Source organism: Pelophylax lessonae (genome assembly GCF_965119305.1).
Source record: "Pelophylax lessonae genome assembly, chromosome: 3".
NCBI lineage: Eukaryota > Metazoa > Chordata > Amphibia > Anura > Ranidae > Pelophylax > Pelophylax lessonae.
Window position 1 is genome coordinate 674,594,268 of NC_138770.1, and position 22,447 is coordinate 674,616,714.

The 22,447-nt window shown below is 47.4% G+C and overlaps 1 protein-coding gene across 1 annotated transcript in view; it reads left to right on the plus strand.

Annotated features, from left to right (window-relative positions):
* Positions 1 to 17,773: 17,773 nt before the first annotated feature.
* ZFAND3 (zinc finger AN1-type containing 3) overlaps positions 17,774 to 22,447 on the plus strand; it is a 367,558-nt gene continuing 362,884 nt past the window's right edge. Inside the window, exon 1 of the mRNA XM_082249318.1 lies at positions 17,774 to 17,939. Coding sequence (XP_082105444.1) covers positions 17,869 to 17,939 — 71 coding nt within the window. The 5' untranslated portion in view covers positions 17,774 to 17,868. The remainder of the gene's footprint in view (positions 17,940 to 22,447) is intronic.

Genomic DNA, 22,447 nt, shown 5'->3' on the forward strand with positions numbered 1-22,447 from the left:
AAAAATCTGAAAAAAAAAAACAATCATTTTTACTTTCTGCTATAAAACATATCCAATAAAAAAAATGTAAAAAATAAAATTTCTTCATCAGTTCAGACCAATATGTATTCTGCTACATGTTTTTGGTAAAAAAAAAAATCCCAATTAGCGTACATTGATTGGTTTGCGGGAAAGTAATAGCGTCTACAAACAATGGGATATTTTTATGGAATTTTTTTTTACTATTAATGGCGGTGATCAGCGACTTATAGTCTGACTGCGACATTGTGGCAGACAAATCAGAAACCCAAAGGCTCGTACACACTATAAGAAAATCGGGTGAACATTTTCGTCCAAAGAATGTTCGTACGATTTTCGTAGAGTGTGTAGACTACTTTCTGCAGACGATTCAGAATTTTCGTATGAAAATTCTCGAAGGGATAAACTCCAAAATTTTTTTCGTACGGGAAAAAAAACAAATGATTTTCGTTTAATGTGTAACATTTTTTTTACAATTTTTGTACAAGGAAAATCAGAAAAGAAAGACTGCGCATGATCAGAAACAATAAACAACAAAAAAAGCCATTGTCATACAAGAATTTTCGTACAAATTTTCTTAAGAAGTTTCATTCATCGGTTCCGCTGTTTCCGCCGATTTGCTGTGAAACAACGAGGAAAATCGGACAATCGTTTGCCCGATTTTTTTTTCATAGTGTGTACCCCACTTTAGTGACACCTTTGACACTTTCTTGGGGACCACTGACATTATAACAGTGATCAGTGCTAAAAAATGTGCACTTTTACTGTACTAATGACACTGGCAGGGAAGGGATTAACATCAAGGGCGATCAAAGGGTTAAAAGTGTTCCCTGGGAGTGCTTTCTAACTGTGGGGGTGGTACTCTGACTGGGGGGGAAATAGATAAAGGTATTTCTGCTTAGCAGGAACACAAGATCTCTGTCTTCTTCCCTGTCAGAACAGCGATCTGCCTTGCGTACATAGGCAGACCGCCGTCCTGTGTCTTTTGGGAATGATTGTGGGTGGCTGGTGGACACCTGCTGATTGGCTCCCCCTCTAGCCAATCAGCGTTATCATCCCTCCGGCACGCCCCCTGGAGCCCCTGCATGAAATGATGTACAGGTACGTGATTTTGCACAGGGGAGCCGACTTGCCACAGTAAAAGTACGTTAGGCGGCCGGCACGTAGTTAATGGCACCCAACACATCTGCAAGCGCATGCATTTTTGTGGACGCCAAATAGCAATGGTTACTGCAAAACCATGTGATTCGCTGCATTTTTGGTGAAGAGTCAAGGACTTCATTTCCACATTTCTCACATGTAGGGCAGCTCATTGAAATGAATGGACTACCATGCATGCAAGGCACACAATGTGCTAAAAACACACACGTATGTCAACCGAGCCTCAGGGACTTCTCTTCCATGTTTCGTGCACGTAGGGCGGCCCAATGAAATAAATAGGCTGCTCTATGTGCGACACACGGGAGAATGTGCTGGAAATGCACACACAAGTGTGAACCAAGTAGCCGCCATCCATATTCACCAAGTATGGAATCTCCATGTGTGCATAAGGTATGTTCCTGAAATTATTTTGTTCAGTCAGAGCATTTTGGTCAAAAGTCCCCACGTTTATCAGCTCAATTTCTCTGATACTGAACATTTGTAATTCATTAGGGTGTCTTCTTGGTTATATTGATGATGAGTCCCTCTCCAAAAATAACCAACTTTTTTTACGCTTAGTTTTATGTTATGCCAAAAAGTCTACATCTATGCACTGGAAGCAGGGGAGGACTGGGCCAGGAGGCAGAGGGGCAATTGCCCCCTGGGCCACTTTGATGCCCCATCAAAAGGCTTCACCACTTCTGCCACAGACATTCCTAAAGGATTCCTGGTGAAGAGAAGTAAAAAATCCCCACCGCTGACCTATTGAGCGTGGGATGAAGACAAGGACAGAGCGCAGGACCCCCCCCCCCCCCCCCCCAGCGTGCATGGTGTAAACTGTGTCTGAGCAGAGGCCGTTTCCATGCCCCACTGGAGACTCTTCTGCCCCGGCCAGCCCCAACCGAGCTGTCCCAGCTCCCCCCAACCTCCCCCTGCTGGCCAGGTTGGGAACTCGGATTCAGCCGGTAAGTAGAGAGTATCTGGAGCAGGGCTTCAGCTTGGAATGGGGGTCAGGAGGAGGATTGGGAGAGTGGGAGGGGGGTGGAGGGAAGTGGAAGGGGGGGCCGAGTCCCTGCACCATGGGCCTCTGGTTTGTACTTGCCCCCTGGGCCGAAAGTTGCCAGTCTGCCCCTGAATGGAAGTCCCCAGCTCCCCCCGACTATAGCCTTTTGGTTTGATTTGGTTAATCAGGCACTCCCACTATACAAACTAACCTATGAAGCCGGAGGCTGTCCTCGTAAATTTCATAAGATATGGGATTTGTGGGTAACCTCTGATCGTACCGACCACTTCCTTACCGCTGGACATCATATGACGTCCTGGGGTTTAAGTGGGGATACCTGAATGATGGGTGCAGCTGCAGGCATCATTCAGATATCATTTTGTTTTAGCTGGCGATACCCTTCACCGTAAGAACAATCATAGTGGCTGTTCAGCTGCTTGATTGTTTGACAGGCGGCGGGAGGGGACATCCCCCCCTCCCGCCGCCCTTCGGTGCTTCTACTGGCTTGCCCGTGCGATCGGCGAGCCGGAGAAGGAATCCGCTGCCGGCGGAAGTACACCATAGAGACTGCCAAGGGGCAGAGGGTCCCCGACAGTTTCTATGACTCTCGGAGGCCCGAGCGCGACGGTATGACGTCATGCCCAGCCTGGCAGTGTTTAATACTGCAATGATCTCAGCTGGATAGCCGTGATCGTTTTTTTTTTTTTTTAAATTTTAGGCTTTCCAGTCTGTAGGAGAGATCTGAGGTCTTATTGACCCCAGAACTCTCCATAAAGAGGACCTGTCATTCACTATTCCTATTACAAGGGATGATTACATTCCTTGGTATAGGAATAAAAGTGATCAAAAAAAAAAAATCAAAGGGAAAGTGTAAAGTTAAAAAAAATAAATTTAAAAAAACAATAACAAAAATAAAAATAAATGTAAGGTGCCCTCGTACCTGCATGCTCGCACGCAGAAGAGAACACATTCGTACAACGCAGCCACATATGTAAACAACGTTTAATCCATACATGTGAGGTGTCGCCGCGAATGTTAGAGCGAGAGCAACAATTATATTCCAACCCCTCCTCTGTAACTCTAAACTGGTAACCTGTAAAAAATGTTAAAGCGTTGCCTATGGAGATTTTAAAATACCGACGTTTTGCATCAGTCCACGAGTTTGCCCAATTTTAAAGCATGACATGTTAGGTATTTATTTACTCGGCGTAACATCATCTTTCACATTATACAAAAAATTTGGCTAACTTTATTGTTTTTTTTTTTTAAATTCATAAAACAGTTTTTTTTCCTAAAAAAAGCGTTTGAAACATTTCTGTGCAAATACCCTGCGACATAAAAGGTTGCAAGGACCGCCATTTTATTCCCTGGGGTCTCTGCTAAAAAAATTAATATATAATGTTTGGGGGTTCTGAGTAATTTTCTAGCAAAAAAAAGATGATTTTTACATGTAGGAGCGGAGTGCCAGAAATGGCCCCGTATGGAAAGGGTTTACCAAAAATAACAGAGTTTTTGCTGAATTTTTTTTTTTTTCATTCTCTTTTCTGGAATGTTGTATCTGTATACACTGTTTTGAAGATGTCACTTATTGTAAGCTTTAAATAGACAAACTGCGCTACTCAAATGAAAAGTGCTGTGACCACACAATATAAAAATAAATGTGAAAATTTCAATAAAAAAAGTCTGTAAAGTCTCTTGATCAAAATCCCAGAGAAAATATATATAATAAGTGTTCGTAGGGTTCACTGGGTGTAAACGAACATCCACTAGTGGTACAAACTGCTTACCAGAGTGTATTAGATATTGTGCCAAATTCAGGGGTTTGCACACCCAGAATCTCCAATGGATATCTCACAACCAGATCGAGAACTCCACTGTGTTTCCAAGTCTTGGACCGTACAATAGGCTCAGCAGGTATTAAACCACGTACATATAAAAGAAAATGGTATAGGATCCCATAGCGTAAAACTGATATATATTGTATGTATGGAACTACTAAGTGCAAAAAAAAAAAAAAAAAATTTAAGCGTTAACCACTTTACCACCGGAGGATTTTGCTGTCTTACGTCCAGGCCACTTTTTGCGATTCGGCACTGTGCGAGTTTAACTGACAATTGCGCAGTCATGCAATGCCGTACCCAAACGAAATTTACATCCTTTTTTTCCCCACAAACAGAGCTTTCTTTTGGTGGTATTTGATCACCTCTGCGCTTTTGATTTTTTGCGATATTAATAAAAAAATGCGTCAATTTCTAAAAAATAACAATATTTTTCTAATTTGACAGTTAAAAAATATCCAATACAGTAAAACCTTGGTTTGAGAGTAACTTGGTTTAAGAGCGCTTTGTAAGACAAGCAAAATTTTCAAATAAATTTTGACTTGATATACAAGCGATGTCTTGATATACAAGTAGCCTCAAGTCACAGCTGAGTATAAAAGAGAAGAGAGGCGCCTCTAAGTGTAGCAATATGGTTAAATTTAATGAAGGTACATTTAGCAACTCACATGGTTGATGATTGGAACAGGCACATCTAAGTATGCAGGCATCCAGGCTAAAGCTGTCCACATAGACCATCCTCCGCACCGCCATCTACGTCATCCCTTCCATGCTGCCCCTCGCTTTCAGATCGCTTTACTGCAGGGTGGTCTTCCCGGTCAGGATTACAGACTGGCAGCCGACGGTGCAGAAGATAGTCTATGTGGACAGCTTTACCCCGGATGCCTGCATACTTATGTGTGCCTGTTTTATTCATCAACCATGTGAGTTGCTAAATGTTGTACCTTAATTAAATGTAACCATATTGCTACACTTAGAGGCGCCTCTCTTCTCTTTGATACTCTGTAGCTCCTGCTGGATTTTGCTTCTAATCCCCTTGTGGAAGCGGCTATTTGTGGATGGACATTTTATGGTTATATAACCTATAGCAATGCTATAATCTTTTTATATGGACTATAAACTGAAGGATTTATGAATAAATCTTTGTGGAACGAATCATTTGAGTTTCCATTATTTCTTATGGGGAAATTCGCTTTGATATAAGAGTGCTTTGGATTACAAGCATGTTTCCGGAACGAATTATGCTCGCAATCCAAGGTTTTACTGTATATTCAATTCTTGTCATATATTTAGGCCAAAATGTATTTAGCTACATGTCTTTGACAAAAAAATTCTGAATGAGCGTATTCTTAACCGCTTTAAGACCGGAAGATTTTACCCCCTTCCTGACCAGGCCATATTTTGCGATTCGGCACTGCGTTACTTTACTGCACAATTGCACGGTCGTGCGACGCTGTACCCAAATTACATTTGTGTATTTTTTTTTCCCCACAAATAGAGCTTTCTTTTGGTGGTATTTGATCACCTCTGCGATTTTTACTTTTTGTGCTATATACAAAAAAAGAGTGACAATTTTGAACAAAAAACATTTTTCACATTTTTTTATATGAAATTCACCCCAAAAAAATTTAAAAATCAAAATTTTTTAACTTTTTTTGCCAATTTTTTTTCTGCTACATATTTTTGGTAAAAAAAATCGCAATAAGCGTATTTTGATTGGTTTGCGCAAAAGTTATAGCAGCTACTAACTACGGGAAATTTATGTAATTTTTATTGTTTTTTTTTAAACTAGTAATGGCGGCGATCTGCGATTTTTTTTGCGGGACTGCGACATTGCAGCGGACAGATCGGACCCTTGACTGACATTTTTGACACTTTTGGGGGTACCAGTGACATTACTACAGTAATCAGTGCTAAAAATATGCGCTGTTACTGTAATAATGACACTGCCAGGGAAGGGGTTAACTTTTATTGGCGATCAAGGGGTTAATGTATGCCTGGTGCTTACTGACGTGTGTGGGGGGAGGGGACTATGTGACACAGGGACAGATCGCAGGTTCAGCTATTTTGAATCCTGCAATTTGTCCTTGCCTGTCACTTAGGAGATCCGCCCGCTTTGTTTATACAAGCGGGCAGATCTCCACACTCGATCCCCAACGATCGGGGAAGAGCGGCGGTGATCACCGCCGCTCCTCCCCTGGCCCGACTCCCGCTGTGACTGAATACAGCGGGAGCGAGCCTCCGGCGGCGCGCGCGTGCCACTCACAAGGGGAGGAGTCCAGCGGCGTAGGTCTACGTCGCTGGACGATAACGAGCCACATTGCCGCAGTAGCAGCAAAGTGAGCGGGGGTAAAGTGGTTAAATATATCACACTAAACCAGGGGTCTTCAAACCATGGCCCTTCAGTTGTTCAGGAACTACAATTCCCATCATGCCTAGTCATGACTGTGAATGTCAGAGTTTTACAATGCCTCATGGGATGTGTAGTTCCACAACAGCTTGAGGTCCGTAGTTTGAGGATCCCTGCAAACTGTGAAACTTCAATAAGTGACAGAAATTCCAGATTATATCAACACCACCGAAAGTGTAGTGACCACCACCAGGTGTGCAAACTGCTTACCAGATGAGTATAGTAAATCGCCAATAATATTTGTGTTTCAAACACCCAACTTCATCCGAAGAATAGTGACCACCACCAATAGTGCAAACTGCTTACCAGAAGTAAACATATAATTTGCCAATGGAAAGAAATGTAGGACAATCCAGATGTGCACCAAACTCCACACAGGAACAGTGACCGCCACCCCAATCCACAAACTGCTTACCAGATGTAGTTATAAGTAACGCCAAACATAGGAATCAGATCCACCAAAGGTCTCATGTACTCCAATATTCAGAATAAGGGAAGACTCAAATAACCTCCAAATGGTTTTGAGAACTCAAATCTCCCAGTATGGGCATCAGTCACAGGATCACATGAATAAAAATATAAAATACCCCATAGCGTAAAACTGTGTATTTTATTTTAAAAACATAAAGAAAGCAACTTACAAACATCAAGGGGAGAGCGCTAAGAACAGATAATGACAAGCCGCCGACCGGTCGGCTCTTCCGCCCGTCCTCCGTCTCACTCTGATGACGTCAGCCAGCCTGCAGTCCAGATCTTTCACCCATAGAAAACATTTGGTTCTTCATAAAGAGGAAGATGCGACAAAGAAGACCTAAGACAGTTGAGCAACTTGAAGCCTGTATTAGACAAGAATGGGACAACATTCCTATTCCTAAACTTGGGCCACCTCTCTCCTCAGTCTCCAGACATTTGCAGACTGTTATAAAAAGAAGAGGGGAGGCCACACAGTGCTAAACATGGCCTTGTCCCAACTTTTTTGAGATGCGTTGATGCCATGAAATGTTAAATTAAGTGCCGGTTCACACTAATACGACTTGTCAGGCGACTTGGTCAGCCTGGCAAGTGGTGCACCGTCGCGGTCATTGAGTAGTACAGGACCGGTTCTAATAGGAGCGACACAAGTCGCTCCGACTTAGAAAAGGGTCCTGTACTACTTCAGGGCGACCTGGAGGCGACTTGCATTGACGTTCATTTAATGAAGTCCGTGCAAGTCGCGCTGCACGCGACTTCACAGGTCGCCCCCTAAGTCGGTGCGACCTAGTGTGAACCGGCACTAACTTATTTTTCCCTTAAAATGATACATTTTCTCAGTTTAAACATTCGATATGTCATCTATGTTGTATTCTGAATAAAATATTGAAATTTGAAACTTCCACATCATTGCATTCTGTTTTTATTCACAATTTTTACAATGTCCCAACTTTTTTGGAATCGGGTTTGTATATGGCTTGATATGATGTGCTGATTCTGAAAATTGCTATGCAAACAGATTTAAAGGGATACCAGCACATTAGCATTTGGGAGCGCGGCGCCACTTTTTAATACAATTTTGCATACTGATACATGTTTAGAGAGCGTGTAATAGGTGTGAGCAATCCGCTTTGTAAGTTTTTAGTTTTGTAGTCTTATAGCACTCAATAGCACAACATAGCAGCGTGCAAGCACACCCATTTTTAATTTTAAGAGGAACACCATGCCAAAATATTTTTTTTAAAAATGGCGTGGGGCCCTTATCCGAGCATCCAATGGCAGATATAAAGGATAAGCCACGCCTCTCCAGCCTCGACATCTACCTTGGGGTATTTGTTACCAGTTGAACCAGTCTGTCTGGCCCCCGTTCTTTGTTTGGGGGTCTCCAACAGTTTTGAATTTAAACACAAATAACCACTTAAGCCCCGGAGGATTTGGCTGCTCAAAGACCAGGCCCTATTTTGCGATTCGGCACTGCGTGATTTTAACGGACAATTGCGCGGTCGTACCCAAATGAAATTGATGTCCTTTTTTTGCCACAAACAGAGCTTTCTTTTGGTGCTATTTGATCACCTGTGCGATTTTTACTTTTTGCCAGGGCCGGATTAAGAGCATCATGGGCTTGGTGCTGAGGATTTTGAAGGGCCTTAAGGGCCGTGCCTTGCCATGCACCCAGAGGAGGAAGGGTGCAGCCATGCATGCCTAATTCAACATGGGATGCTGTCTCTGAAGCCCATAAACACATCCATGCATCTGCAACTGTCCCTCCTTGTCCGGCCTTCGCGCTGTGTGGGGAGGTTCTGAGGGTGCTGCCTGGGGAAGCGAGCATAGAAGCCAGACTTCTGTGTTTACAAGTGACAGAAGAGCGGTAACAGTGAATATGGCCAACCCGGGGCCTTTATAAAAGGTAGGGGCCTGGAGCTGCAGCTCCAATAGCCCCTACGTTAATCTGGCCCTGCTTTTTGCGCTATAAACAAAAAAAGAGCGTAACTTTTTAAAAAAATAATAATATTTTTCACATTTTTTTATATGAAATTCTAGAAAAAAAAAGGTAAAAATCAAAATGTTTTAACATTTTAGGCCAATTTGTTTTCTGCTACATATTTTTGGTAAAAAAAAATCGCAATAAGCGTATTTTGATTGGTTTGCACAAAAGTTATTGCGTTTAATAACTACAGGAAAGATTTTTGTCATTTTTATTGTTTTTTTTTCTAACGAGTAATGGCGGCGATCTACGATTTTTTTTTGCGGGACTGCGACATTGCGGCGGAAAGATCGGACTCTTGACTGACACTTTTGGGAGTACCAGTGACATTACTCCAGTAATCAGTGCTATAAATATGCACTGTTACTGTAAAAATGACACTGGCAGGGAAGGGGTTAACTTTATTGGTGATCTGTGGGTTAAATGTATCCCTAGGGGCGTGATTCTAACTGTGGGGGGGTGTGGCTTGTGGTGTAACCACAGAGACATAGGATCCTACATAGCAGGATCGTATGATCTCTGCAGTTACATCAGGGAGAATGACAGACGGCTGTGTTTACATCAGCCGCCTGCCTTTCTCCCTCTCCAGCGGGAGATCGCGAGTGACCGGCGGACATCGGAGCCGCCGGTCACACGCGCGGGAATGCCAGGGAACAAGCGGGGGTGGGAGTGCGCCTCCGGTGGCACGCGCTCACCCCCTACAGGCTCCTGGGCTAGCGACGTAGTACTACGTCGGTTTGCCCAGGAGCGGCTGACTGCCGCAGTAAATGTACTTGCGGCGGTCGGCAATTGGTTAAAGATTGTATTTTATATTATTTATATTGGCTTCCAGTTATTTATTGCTGAGGAATCACACCTTGAAGTCCCATTTCCTTTGGTTTTTCTTCTATGTATTTTAGGGGATGTGATGTGTTTATATGCCGAGCTAAAGTGTCGCTCGGAGCTGCGTACTACGCTCATAATAAATACTTTGGAGCTTCACGCTCTGCGAATCCTCCTTATTTTCTGCCTATCCTCACACAGGGAAAGGGCTCACCACTGTCGCAGTATCAATACCATAGATGTCCATATCATTATCAGCAACCTACGCTAAATTGTCAAAAGTATTGGGACATCTGCCTTTACATGGACATGAACTTTATCCTCCCTGGCGGTCTGATTATGTCAGAATTTCTGTGCTAAAAGCGGTAAATTGTTTTGCATGGAAATCTGTCCTCCCCCGCCTTTCTCCCGCTGTGTGCTCCGTGAAAATTCCCTACCCTCGTCACTTCCGGTGCACCTACTTCATGGAACAGCTGAGCAGCTTCCCACTGCGCATGCTCACAGCTGCGGAGGGTAGGGAATTTTCATGGGGTAGGGTTTTGTAACGTTACACCGCATCAGCTGTTGCCGCGGGTACATTAAATCTTCTCCGCTGCAAAATTAAATCTTCTCTGCTCCTACCCCTGTGACTTACCTGATCTCAGATACTAAATGTAAAAGCGCCGGCGGGCCTATGAAAATATAAATCACGGAGCCGAGATCTCCGTGATTTACATTTTCATTCACCCGCCGCTTTTACATTTAGTATCCGAGATCAGGGAAGTCACAGGGGTAGGAGCGAAGAAGATTTAATGTACCCACGGCAACAGCTGATGCGGTGGAACTTTACTAAACACTACCCCGTGAAAATTCCCTACCCTCCGGTGCTCTGAGCATGCGCAGTGGGAAGCTGCTCAGCTGTTCCATGACGTATGTGCACCGGAAGTGACGAGGGTAGGGAATTTTCACGAGGTAGGGTTTTTTAACGTTACACCGACACTTGCCTTCCGGTTGGTTCCCTTCCCTGCGACGCGACGCAGGGGGGTGGAACCGGCGGCAAATTCAAAAATGTAAATACACCAAATGAGATGATACAAAGCTGTGATCCTAATGGATTACACTGTATCATCCCATTTCACCACAGGATCTCACCTGGTGACTTTTCCAGTGCCCTGCCTGTGCTTTTCCAGTGCTTTGTGCCTGGAAAATAGAGAACGACCATGGCGTCCAAAAAGTGTTCTTTTTGCGCAAAAGCGCTTTTAGACGAACTGTAAAACAGCGACAGCGAAACTGAGTTACTTGAAGAACTGAGCGATAGCGATTGGTGGGAAAATTGGTCATCAGGTACGGAAAGTGAGGACAGCGGGAATTCTGATGTCTCTTCCTGGCACATCGCTCCGTTGGAAATTCTGAAGAATCATTTGATATTCTTCCCAAATTCCACAAGCGATGTGCCAGAAAGAGACATCAGAATCGTCGCTGTCCTCATTTTTCCCAGGGAAGGGAACCGGAAGGCAGGTGCCGGCATCGGCCGAGCACAGAGCGGGAGGATGGCGGGGGAGGATGGCGGGGGAGGACGGCGGGGGAGGACAGCGGGAGGACAGTGGGGGGACGGCGGGGGAGGATGGAGGGGGAGGACGGCGGGGCAGGACAGCAGGAGGACGGCGGGGGAGGACGGCGGGGGAGGACGGCGGGGGATCGCAGGGGAAGGGGAGTTTTAAAATATAAAACAACAGATTCCCATGCAAAACAATGTATCACTTTTATCACCGAAATCCTGACATAATCAGACCGCCAGGGAGGTTAAAGGAGAAGTACAGCCAAAGCTCGTTTGCTTGGACTTCTCCTGTCGATCCCAGGAGTGCAGATCGTTTTGCACTCCTCTGACCCGTTTTCAGCGGACAGCAGGCTGAAGTTCGTTGTCTGTTGACGTAACAGAGCCAGTCCAGGCTCGGGCATTATCACGACCATGGAGTTAGGATCCGCCCACATGCCTGTACCGACAGCGAGCCGTTGAGAGCCGAGCCGGTCACTCCTGCCCCCACCACAGCCCAGCCCTCCAGTTTGACCACTCTTCTAGTGAGGTCAGGCACTGATGTTGGACGAAAAGGCTTGGCTCATAGTCTCCGCTTTATTTCATCCCAAAAGTGTTCTATCGGGTTGAGGTCAGGACTCTGTGCAGCCCAGTCAAGTTCCTCCACCCCAAACTCGCTCATCCAGGTCTTTATGGACCTTGCTTTCGCTTGCTCGTCACACTTTGAATGACAATTAGTGATGCAACACTAAGCAAGCTGAGGTGAAATTAACACAAACGTCCAATATTGTGCTGGGAATATACAAAGAACTTCTCCTGCCTATGATTAAGGGTTTGAAAGGAGCAAAGGCACACTAAGTAAGACTTAATTATGAGAGTCTCTGTCTACGAATACAAATTGTATGAGGGTCTCTGGAAGTGATAGGTAGTGGTGGGGATGATATGAAGGTATCTGGCAGTTGCTGGATGTGTTGTGGATTAGGGCCTCTAGTGTGAATAGTATGAGGGTCTCTTGGCAGTGATTGGATGTGGATGTGGTGTGAATTGTATTAGGGTCTCTTGGAAGTGGTATGGATTGTATGAGGGTCTTTGGCAGTGATTGGAAGTGGTATGGATTGTATGAGGGTCTTTGGCAGTGATTGGAAGTGGTATGGATTGTATGAGGGTCTTTGGCAGTGATTGGATGTGGTATGGATTGTATGAGGGTCTTTGGAAGTGATTGGAAGTGGTATGGATAGTATGAGGGTCTTTGGCAGTGATTGGATGCGATGCAGATTTTATGGTAGGTTGTATGAGGGTCTTTGGCAGTGATTGGATGTGGTATGGATTGTATGAGGGTCTTTGGCAGTGATTGGATGTGGTATGGATTGTATGAGGGTCTTTGGAAGTGATTGGAAGTGGTATGGATAGTATGAGGGTCTTTGGCAGTGATTGGATGCGATGCAGATTTTATGGTAGGTTGTATGAGGGTCTTTGGCAGTGATTGGATGTGGTATGGATTGTATGAAGGTCTTTGGCAGTGATTGGATGTGGTATGGATTGTATGAGGGTCTTTGGCAGTGATTGGATGCGATGCAGATTTTATGGTAGGTTGTATGAGGGTCTTTGGCAGTGGTTAAATGTGGTGTGAATTGCAAGAGGGTCTCTGGCAGTGATTGGATGTGGTATGGATTGTATGAGGGTCTTTGGCAGTGATTGGATGTGGTATGGATTGTATGAGGGTCTTTGGCAGTGATTGGATGCGATGCAGATTTTATGGTAGGTTGTATGAGGGTCTTTGGCAGTGATTGGATGTGGTATGGATTTTATGAGGGTCTTTGGCAGTGATTGGATGTGGTATGGATTGTATGAGGGTCTTTGGCAGTGATTGGATGCGATGCAGATTTTATGGTAGGTTGTATGAGGGTCTTTGGCAGTGATTGGATGCGATGCAGATTTTATGGCAGGTTGTATGAAGGTCTTTTGGCAGTGGTTGGATGTGGTGTGAATTGTATGAGGGTCTCTTGGCAGTGATTGGAAGTGGTATGGATTGTATGAGGGTCTTTGGCAGTGATTGGATGCGATGCAGATTTTATGGTAGTTTGTATGAGGGTCTTTGGCAGTGATCGAATGTGGTGTGAGTTAGATGAAGGTCTTTTGGCAGTGATTGAATGTGGTGCGAATTGTATGAGGGTCTCTTGGCAGTGATTGGATGTGGTATGGATAGTATGAGGGTCTTTGGAAGTGATTGGATGCGATGCAGATTTTATGGCAGGTTGTATGAAGGTCTTTGGCAGTGGGAGCCCAGTTGCTAAGCAGAGTCTAGCAGCCGTCTGTAGGCGATCTCCAGCTTCCATTCCTGATCGGCTAGAAACTGAATCTTTCTGTGCCCAGAACACTTCTGAGATGTTCAGAACTCGGTCTCCTTACTCCATGGTTTCCTCCAAAAGCCACTCCAGATCGCTCCTGAAGTTAGGGGTCCTTTGGTCCCATACAACAGCCCCAAGCTGCCGTTGGTAAAGCCTTCTGTCGGGCTGTTGTCCACTGTCCAAGGGAACACTTGGGCTACATATGAGCAGAGGGCTCTGTAGCTCTCTTCCAAACCCAACCAGGACAGGCCTGCTTAACTCAGCTGTCCACTCACACTTGTGCAGTTGTTCCTCCAATAAAAGCACCCGCACTTCGTACTGCGACCAGTACCTTTCCTGGATGGAGGGGAGAATTGGGATTGCCATTCCCTGGTGGCGCTGCTCACGGTCTAGCACTTCCTTCAAGAGTTGTTGGCGGATGGAATGAAAACATCCCAGCAGGACCTGAACTGACACTGGTCCCCCCGTGCTGTACCCGCATCTTTTGCCGTGCTGTACCCGCATCTTTAATTCCATGGCGATTGTTATCTGTATCTCTCCTCTTCTGCTAACAAGACCTCGGATCCCAGTGGTGGTTTGGATGTCCCAGACTGCAGGAAGCCACCCACTGCTGCCACTAAATGTGACGGACCGCCTGGCACTCTGCTAAACGGTGCCTCCTGCCCCCCAAACCCTTCCAGTAGACCGATAGCTAATAGCAGCCCTTTACCCCAAGCATCAAACGCAGACTAGATGAAGAGGTAAAACCAAAAGAATACATTTATTGAACAGAAATACATTTTTTTATACACTTCAAAAATAGGGGCAGTCACCCCATGAACAACGCAAACCTCAAACAGCAATCCAATTAACAACTAACAGTGATCTAATTAAACAGTAATCTAATTAATAGCTAGGCACCTAGACAAGTCTTATCAGTCACAGGAATTCCCCACCCCAGACAGCCCGGCACCGGTACCCCAGCATTGAAGAAGACGCAGGGCTGCCCAAATCTCATTAACCAGTTTTCTTTTCACATCCATTCTCTCAAAGTTTCAAGTTGGCAGAGACCATCATGGCTTCCTTGACTGTTAAATATGGTAATGTCATCTTCCGATATATAACAGGACATCTTCCGAAATGCTTGGAGCTCCCTCAAATATCAAGGCCTATAGACAGTAGGCAAGAGGCTACCCTGCAGTCCGCTCCTAAAGCCCCTGTCCTGGTTGGGTCTGCACAGATGGAATGCTGGTCTCTGATTGGATGATAAGAGGGCCTCTGGGTTGGATAGTATGGCGTCTCTGGTTGGATAGCATAAGGGTCTATGGAATGGGGGTTTCTGGTTGGATAGCATTAGGATCTCTGGGTTGGATGGTATGAGGATCTCTGGGTTGGATTTCATAAGGGGCTCTGGTTGAACAGTATGGGGTCTCTGGATTGGATGGTATGGGGGTCTCTAGGTTGGATGGTATGGGGGTCTCTGGGTTGGATGGTATGGGGGTCTCTGGGTTGGATAGCATTAGAATCTCTGGGTTGGATGGTATGAGGATCTCTGGGTTGGATGTCATAAGGGGCTCTGGTTGAACAGTATGGGGTCTCTGGGTTGGATGGTATTGGGGTCTCTGGATTGGATGGTATGGGGGTCTCTGGGTTGGATGGTATTGGGATCTCTGGTTGTATGGTATGAATGTCTCTGCTTGGTATGAGGGTCTGTTTAGATAGTATGAGTGTCTCTAATTGGATGGTATTGGGGTCTCTGGTTGGATCGTATGAAGGTATCTAGTTGGAAAGTTTGGGGAATTCTGGGTTGGATAGTACTGGAGTCTCTGGTTGCATGGTATGAGGGTCTCTGGGTTGTTTGGATGGTATAAGGGTCTTTGATTGGATGGTATGAGGTTATCTGGATGGATGGTATAATGGTGTCTTGGTTGGATGGTATGAGGGTCTTTAGATTGGCTGGTATGAGGGTCTCTGGTTGGTATGGTTGTCTCTGGAATGGATGGTAGGAGGGCCGGTTGTATAGAATGGGAGTCTCAAAGTTGGATTGTATGAGGATCTCTGGTTGGTTGGTTTGAGGGTCTCTGGTCTCTATAGGGGTCTCTGGTTGGATGGTATGGGGGTCTCTGATCTCTATTAGGGACTCTGGTTGGATGGTATGAGGGTCTCTAGTGTCCACAGAGGTCTCAATAAGGGTATTCATGGAGGTCTCTACTGAGGTATCTGGTCTCTATGAGAGCGTCTATAGGGGTCTCAGGTCTCTATGGAGGGTCTCTGCTCTGTCTCTATAAAATACTCAGGACTCTATGGAGGTTTTAGGTCTCTATGTAGGACTTAGAACCTCTATGAAGGTCTTAGGTCTCTACTGGGAACTCTATGAGGGTCCCAGGGCTCTATGAAGGACTCAGATCTCCATGGAGGGTTCAGGTCTCTATGAGGGTCTCGGGACTCTATGAAGGTCTCTGATCTCTATGGAGGTCTCTATGAGGGTCTCAGATCTATGTGGGGGTCTCTATGAGTGTTTCAGGTCTCTATGAGGGATCTCTGATCTCTATGAGGGTTTTAGGTCTCTATGGGGGTCTCTGGTCTTTATGAGGGTCTCAGGTCTCTATGAGGATTTTAGGTCTCTATGGGTGGTCTCTGGTCTCTATGAGTGTTTCAGGTCTCTATGGGGGTCTCTGGTCTTTATGAGGGTCTCAGGTCTCTATGAGGGTCTCTATGGGGATCTCTAATCTCTATGAGGGTTTTAGGTCTCTATGGGGGGTCTCTAATCTCTGTGGGGGTCTCTGGTCTTTATGAGGGTCTCTGGTCTATGTGGGGGTCTCTATGAGGGTTTTAGGTCTCTATGGGGGTCTCTGATCTCTATGGAGGTCTCTATGGGGATCTCTATGAAGGTCTCTATGAGGGTTTCAGGTCTCTATGAGGGTTTCAAGTCTCTATGGGGGTCTCTGGTCTTTATGAGGGTCTCAGGTCTCTATGAGGGTTTTAGGTCTCTATGGGGGGTCTCAGATCTCTATGGGGGTCTCTATGAGTGTTTCAGGTCTCTATGGGGGTCTCTGGTCTTTATGAGAGTCTCAGGTTTCTATGAGGGTTTTAGGTCTCTATGGGGATCTCTAATCTCTATGAGGGTTTTAGGTCTCTATGGGGGTCTCTATGAGGGTTTTAGGTCTCTATGGGGGTCTCTGATCTCTATGGAGGTCTCTATGGGGATCTCTATGAAGGTCTCTATGAGGGTTTCAGGTCTCTGGTCTTTATGAGGGTCTCAATTAGGGTGTTAGGTCTCTATGGGGGTCTCTGGTCTCTATGAGGGTTTCTGGTCTCTATGGGGGTCTCTGATCTCTATGAGGGTTTCAAGTCTCTATGAGGGTCTCTGGTCTTTATGAGGGTCTCAATTTGGGTTTTAGGTCTCTATGGGAGTCTCTGATCTCTATGGGGGTCTCTATGAGGGTCTCTGATCTCTGGAGGTCTCTATGGGAGTCTCTGATCTCTATGGGGGTCTCTATGGGGATCTCTGATCTCTATGGGAGTCTCTGATCTCTATGGAGGTCTCTATGGGGGTCTCTGATCTCTATGGAGGTCTCTATGGGGGTCTCTGATCTCTATGGAGGTCTCTATGGGGGTCTCTGATCTCTATGGAGGTCTCTATGGGGGTCTCTGATCTCTATGGAGGTCTCTATGGGGGTCTCTGATCTCTATGGAGGTCTCTATGGGGTTCTCTGATCTCTATGGGGATCTCTGATCTCTATGGAGGTCTCTATGGGGATCTCTGATCTCTATGGGTGTCTCTCCTCTTCTCTGGCTCATCTCCAATCTCAGCAAACATCGCCCTCTCCGGACTGTACCATGTAGGGTCCTGGAGGGGGTTCCCGGTCGTTTAAGAATTAATGATCGGGCTCCCCTGCTGATCTCCGCCTCCCACACCTCGCTATTATTATCACCACATAACACCCCCCCCACGAAAGTCCCCAGAGTAGTTCAGTCCCCGGGCCTCTCATATACCCCCCCCCCGGAGCCGCGATGGTATCTTCCTTTTCCAGCTGATTTCAGGTCTATGCTCTCCGCTGGACCCAACCATTCCTGGAATAGGGGTGTCCGGCCTAGTCCGGCTCCAGGCGCTGTGTCCGTTGACGCTCGGACGGGGAGGTGGCGGTGTGTGGGGAGGTTCTAACCACCGTGAAGTACCCGAGACACAGCCTGACCTCCTCCATACCCGGACGGGACACTCACACAGCCCTTTTGGGGCGGCGGCTCCCCCCCGGGCCGCACTTGGAACGTTCCGCCTCCAGCTGGCCGGCCTGGAATCACGGCTCCGATCCTCGGCCGGGACCGAACCGCCGCCTCAGCCATGGGAGACACCGGGAGCGAGCGCAGCAAGCCGCCCAGCCTCCCCCCGCGCTGCCCCTGCGGATTCTGGGGGTAAGAGAGCCGGGCCTAGGGCCCCTGACACCTCCAGTGACACCCTGCAGGCCCCTGACACCCTAAACTGTCACCTGTCACCCTTCTGACAACCCCCACTGACACCCTTCGGGCCCCTGACACCTCTACTGTCACCTTCTTATCACCTGACACCTCCAGTGACACCCTGCAGGCCCCTGACACCCTCAACTGTCACCTGTCACTCCCAATTGACACCCTCTAGGCCCCTGACACCCCCCACTGACACCCTCTGGCCATTTGACACCTCCAGTAACACCCTGCAGGACCTTGACACCCTAAACTGTCACCTTTCTGACACCCCCACTGACACCCTCCTGTCACCCTACACCTCCACTGACACCCTTTGGGCCCCTGACACCTCTACTGTCACCCTCTTGTCACCTGACATCTCCAGTGACACCCTTCAGGCCCCTGACACCCTAAACTGTCACCTGTCACCCCCAATTGACACCCTCTAGGCCCCTGACACCCCCCACTGACACCCTTTGGGCATCTGACACCTCCAGTGACACCCTTTAGGCCCCTGACACCCTAAACTGTCACCTGTCACCCTTCTGACAACCCCCCACTGACACCCTTCGGGCCCCTGACACCTCTACTGTCACCCTCTTGTCACCTGACATCTCCAGTGACACCCTGCAGGCCCCTGACACCCTAAACTGTCACTTGTCACCCCCAATTGACACCCTCTAGGCCCCTGACACCCCCCACTAACACCTGTCACCCTACTGACATCCCCGAAAGACACCCTCTGGGCATCTGACACCTCCAGTGACACCCTGCAGGCCCTTGACACTCTAAACTGTCACCCTTCTGACAACCCCCACTTACACCCTCCGGGCCTCTGACACCTCTACTGTCACCTGACACCCTCCACTGACACCCTTCGGGCCCCTGACACCTCTACTGTCACCCTCTTGTCACCTGACACCTCCAGTGACACCCTCTAGGCCCCTGACACCCTCAACTGTCACCTGTCACCCTTCTGACAACCCCCACTGACACCCTCCGCTCCGGGCCTCTGACACCTCTACTGTCACCCTCTTGTCCCTTGACACCTCCAGTGACACCCTCCCAGGCCCCTGACAACCCCCACTGACACCCTTTGGGCCCCTGACTCCTCTACTGTCACCTTACCCACCCCAGTGACACCCTCCAGGCCCCTGATGCCCTCAACTATCGCCTGTCACTCTCCTGACACCCTCCAGGCCCGTGAACTACTGTTACCTGACACCTCCAGTGACACCCTCCACTGTCACCCTCCTGACACTGCTACTGTCACCTGACACCCCCCCCCCCCAGTGACACGGTAAAGGTCCTTGACACTTCCACTGACACCCTTCAGGCCCCTGACACCCTCAACTGTCTCCTGACATCCCCATTGACACCCTCAGTACCTCTGACACCCCTCAAGTCACGCCTTCCATTTACCTGAGACCCTCCAGTTATTTGACACCCCCACTAACACCCTCTTGTCATTTGACTCCCCCCCCCATTCTATCCCGGCATAGTCTCATCTCTGATGGGTGAGCGGAGTCCATTCTGCCTTATCCTGCCTCATTGTACAGCCCCTCCCCCCGGGGGTGACCTGTACTGGTGTCACCAGTGATGGTTGTGTCACCCTCCATAGGTATTGTGTTACTGATTGCCCCCCCGATAACCAACACGTTCCGGATCATATTCACCAACAACGTCTGTTATCACCAACACATCCCCCACACCTGATACACCCGCAGCGCCCCCTACTGATGAATGACAGAGCTGGGCCAATCCCGGGAGTCAGGAGCTTCCCAAAAACCTCTCTGTCCGAGTTCCGGAGAATTCCGCTCCTGTGTTCTGCGCCGAACCTGGATCTCCAACCAGGGGAAAGGTTAGAACCTCCAATCAAATCTGTCCATGTCCCCGCTGGGGAGATTTCCCCTCATTTCCTGTCCTGGAGTCAGAGGTCACTGATACATTTACAGGGTGACCCCCCCCCCCCCACATAGAGGTCACTAATACAGCTACAGGGTGACCCCCCCTCCCCCCACATAGAGGTCACTAATACAGCTACAGTGTGACCCCCCCTCCCCCCACATAGAGGTCACTGATACAGCTACAGTGTGACCCCCCCCTCCCCCCACATAGAGGATACGATGGTGGATCCTGGATTTTTTTTTATTAATCCGTCATCCAGAAGTATGTTGGTGGTGGAGATCTAGAGAACCCCAAATGTTCCTTTGAGCACCAATAATCATCCTGGGTGGGGGTTGGGATGAATGAATCGAACTTTGAAGCGCCACACCTGGAATATTCAAGGCAAACTTAAGTCAGAGACCAATCGTTTACAAAGCCAACGCGTTTCAGAGGATGTAACTCCCTTCATCAGGGCTTAAAGATAAGACAATGAAACAATGTATCCAGACTGAGTGATAAAAGAATCATCATTGGTTTCCACAGCAGCTCAATTCTATAACACCGGAGCTAGAATAAGAATACTTCACGTTAGAGCTGTGCGATTAATCGCTAAAAAATCACGCCCCCCCTCACGATCTTAAAAAGGAGTTCCGCCCCCCCAGGAAAGAAAATTAAAAGTCAGCAGCTACAAATACTGTAGCTGCTGACTTTTAACCAGTTCTGGACCGGAAGGATTTGCCCCCTTTTTGCGATTCGCCACTGCGTTAATTTAATGGACAATTGCGCGGTCGTGCAACGCTGCACCCAAATACAATTGACGTCCTTTTTTTTCCCACAAACAGAGCTTTATTTTGGTGGTATTTGATCACCTGTGCGATTTTTTGATCATGCGCTATAAACAAAAAAAAGCGTCAATTTTGCAAAAATAACAATATTTTTCACATTTTTTTTATATGAAATTCCCCTCAAAATAAAATGTAAAAATCAAAATTTTTTAACATTTTCAGCCAATTTGTTTTCTGCTACATATGTTTGGTAAAAAAAATTGCAATAAGCGTATTTTGATTGGTTTGCGCAAAAGTTATCGCGTTTACTAAGGAAAAGATTTTTGTCATTTTTTGTGGTTTTTTTTTTCAGTAATGGCGACGATCTGCGATTTTTTTTTTTTTTTTTTTTGCGGGACTGCGACATTGCGGCGGACAGATCGGACCCTTGACTGACACTTTTGGGGGTACCAGTGACATTACTGCAGTAATCAGTGCTATATATATGCACTGTTACTGTAAAAATGACACTGACAGGGAAGGGGTTAACTGTATTGGAGAGGGAGGGGTTAAGTGTGTCCTAGGGGCGTGATTCTAACTGTGATTGGCTGTGGCTACTATTGTAAAAACAGAGATCAACGGTTCTACATAGTAGAACTGTCTTATCTCCATTTTTACACAGGGAAGAATGACAGGCGGCTTTGTTTACATTAGCCGCCCACCTTTCTCCCTTCCTGGTGAACGATCGCGAGTGACGGGCGGACATCGGGTCCACCGGTCACACGCACTGACTTGTTAGGGAACGAGCCGGGGCGGGCGCGTGCCTCAGCCGGGGCGGGCGCGTGCCTCAGCCGGGGAGGGCGCGTGCCTCAGCAGGCGCGCGCTCGCCCGCTATTGGCTCACAAGCCAGTGACAGGCTAGTGACGTACCGGTACGTCACCTTGCCTGGCCGGGGCTGACCGCCGCAGTATATGTACTTGCGGCGGTCGGCAACCGGTTAAAGCGGATCTTCACTACATCTGAGCACCACAAACCAAAAACACTATTTAATTAATTTTTAATATTCAGAGCAAACTCCCCCCATCCAATCATGTCTATACTTTCTTTGGGTGCGAAATCCCTTTGAAAAACACCACCTAACATTTCTGGCTGTGGCCATCTTGAGTAAGGGCAAATGATTCATGTAGCATTTACTTCCTGCCCTTAGCTCAAGTATGCAGGCAGGAGAGTGTGCTGAGCTGAGAAAACTCCTCCCCCTCCTGAAGTCTCCTGGGGTGTATGCAGTGCTGTATTTTGGCCTAGGCCAACAAGGCCCAGGCCTAGGGCAGCACTTTGCAGGGGGGCAGCATAAAAAGTCCCCCCCTCCACCTGAGAATCTTTTTGGCCAGTGGTTGCTAGAGCCGCCTCTCGCACCCCCCCTCCTCTCTTTCTCACCCCCCTTCCCTCTCTCTCATTCCCCCCTCTCTCTCTCTCTCTCTCTCTCTCTCTCTCTCTCTCCTCCCCCTTCTCTCTCTCTCTCATCCCCATATCTCCCTCCAATCCCCCCCCTCTCTCTCTCATCCCCCCTCTCTCTCTCATCCCCCCTCTCTCTCTCATCCCCCTCTCTCTCTCTCTCACCCCCCCTCTCTCTCATCCCCCCCTCTCTCTCTCACCTCCCCCCTCTCTCTCTCTCTCTCTCTCATCCCCCTCTCTCTCTCTCTCTCATCCCCTTCTTTCTCTCTCATCCCCCCCTCTCTCTCTCACCTCCCCCCCCCCTCTCTCTCTCTCTCTCTCTCTCTCTCATCCCCCTCTCTCTCCCCCCCTTCTCTCTCTCTCTCTCTCTCTCTC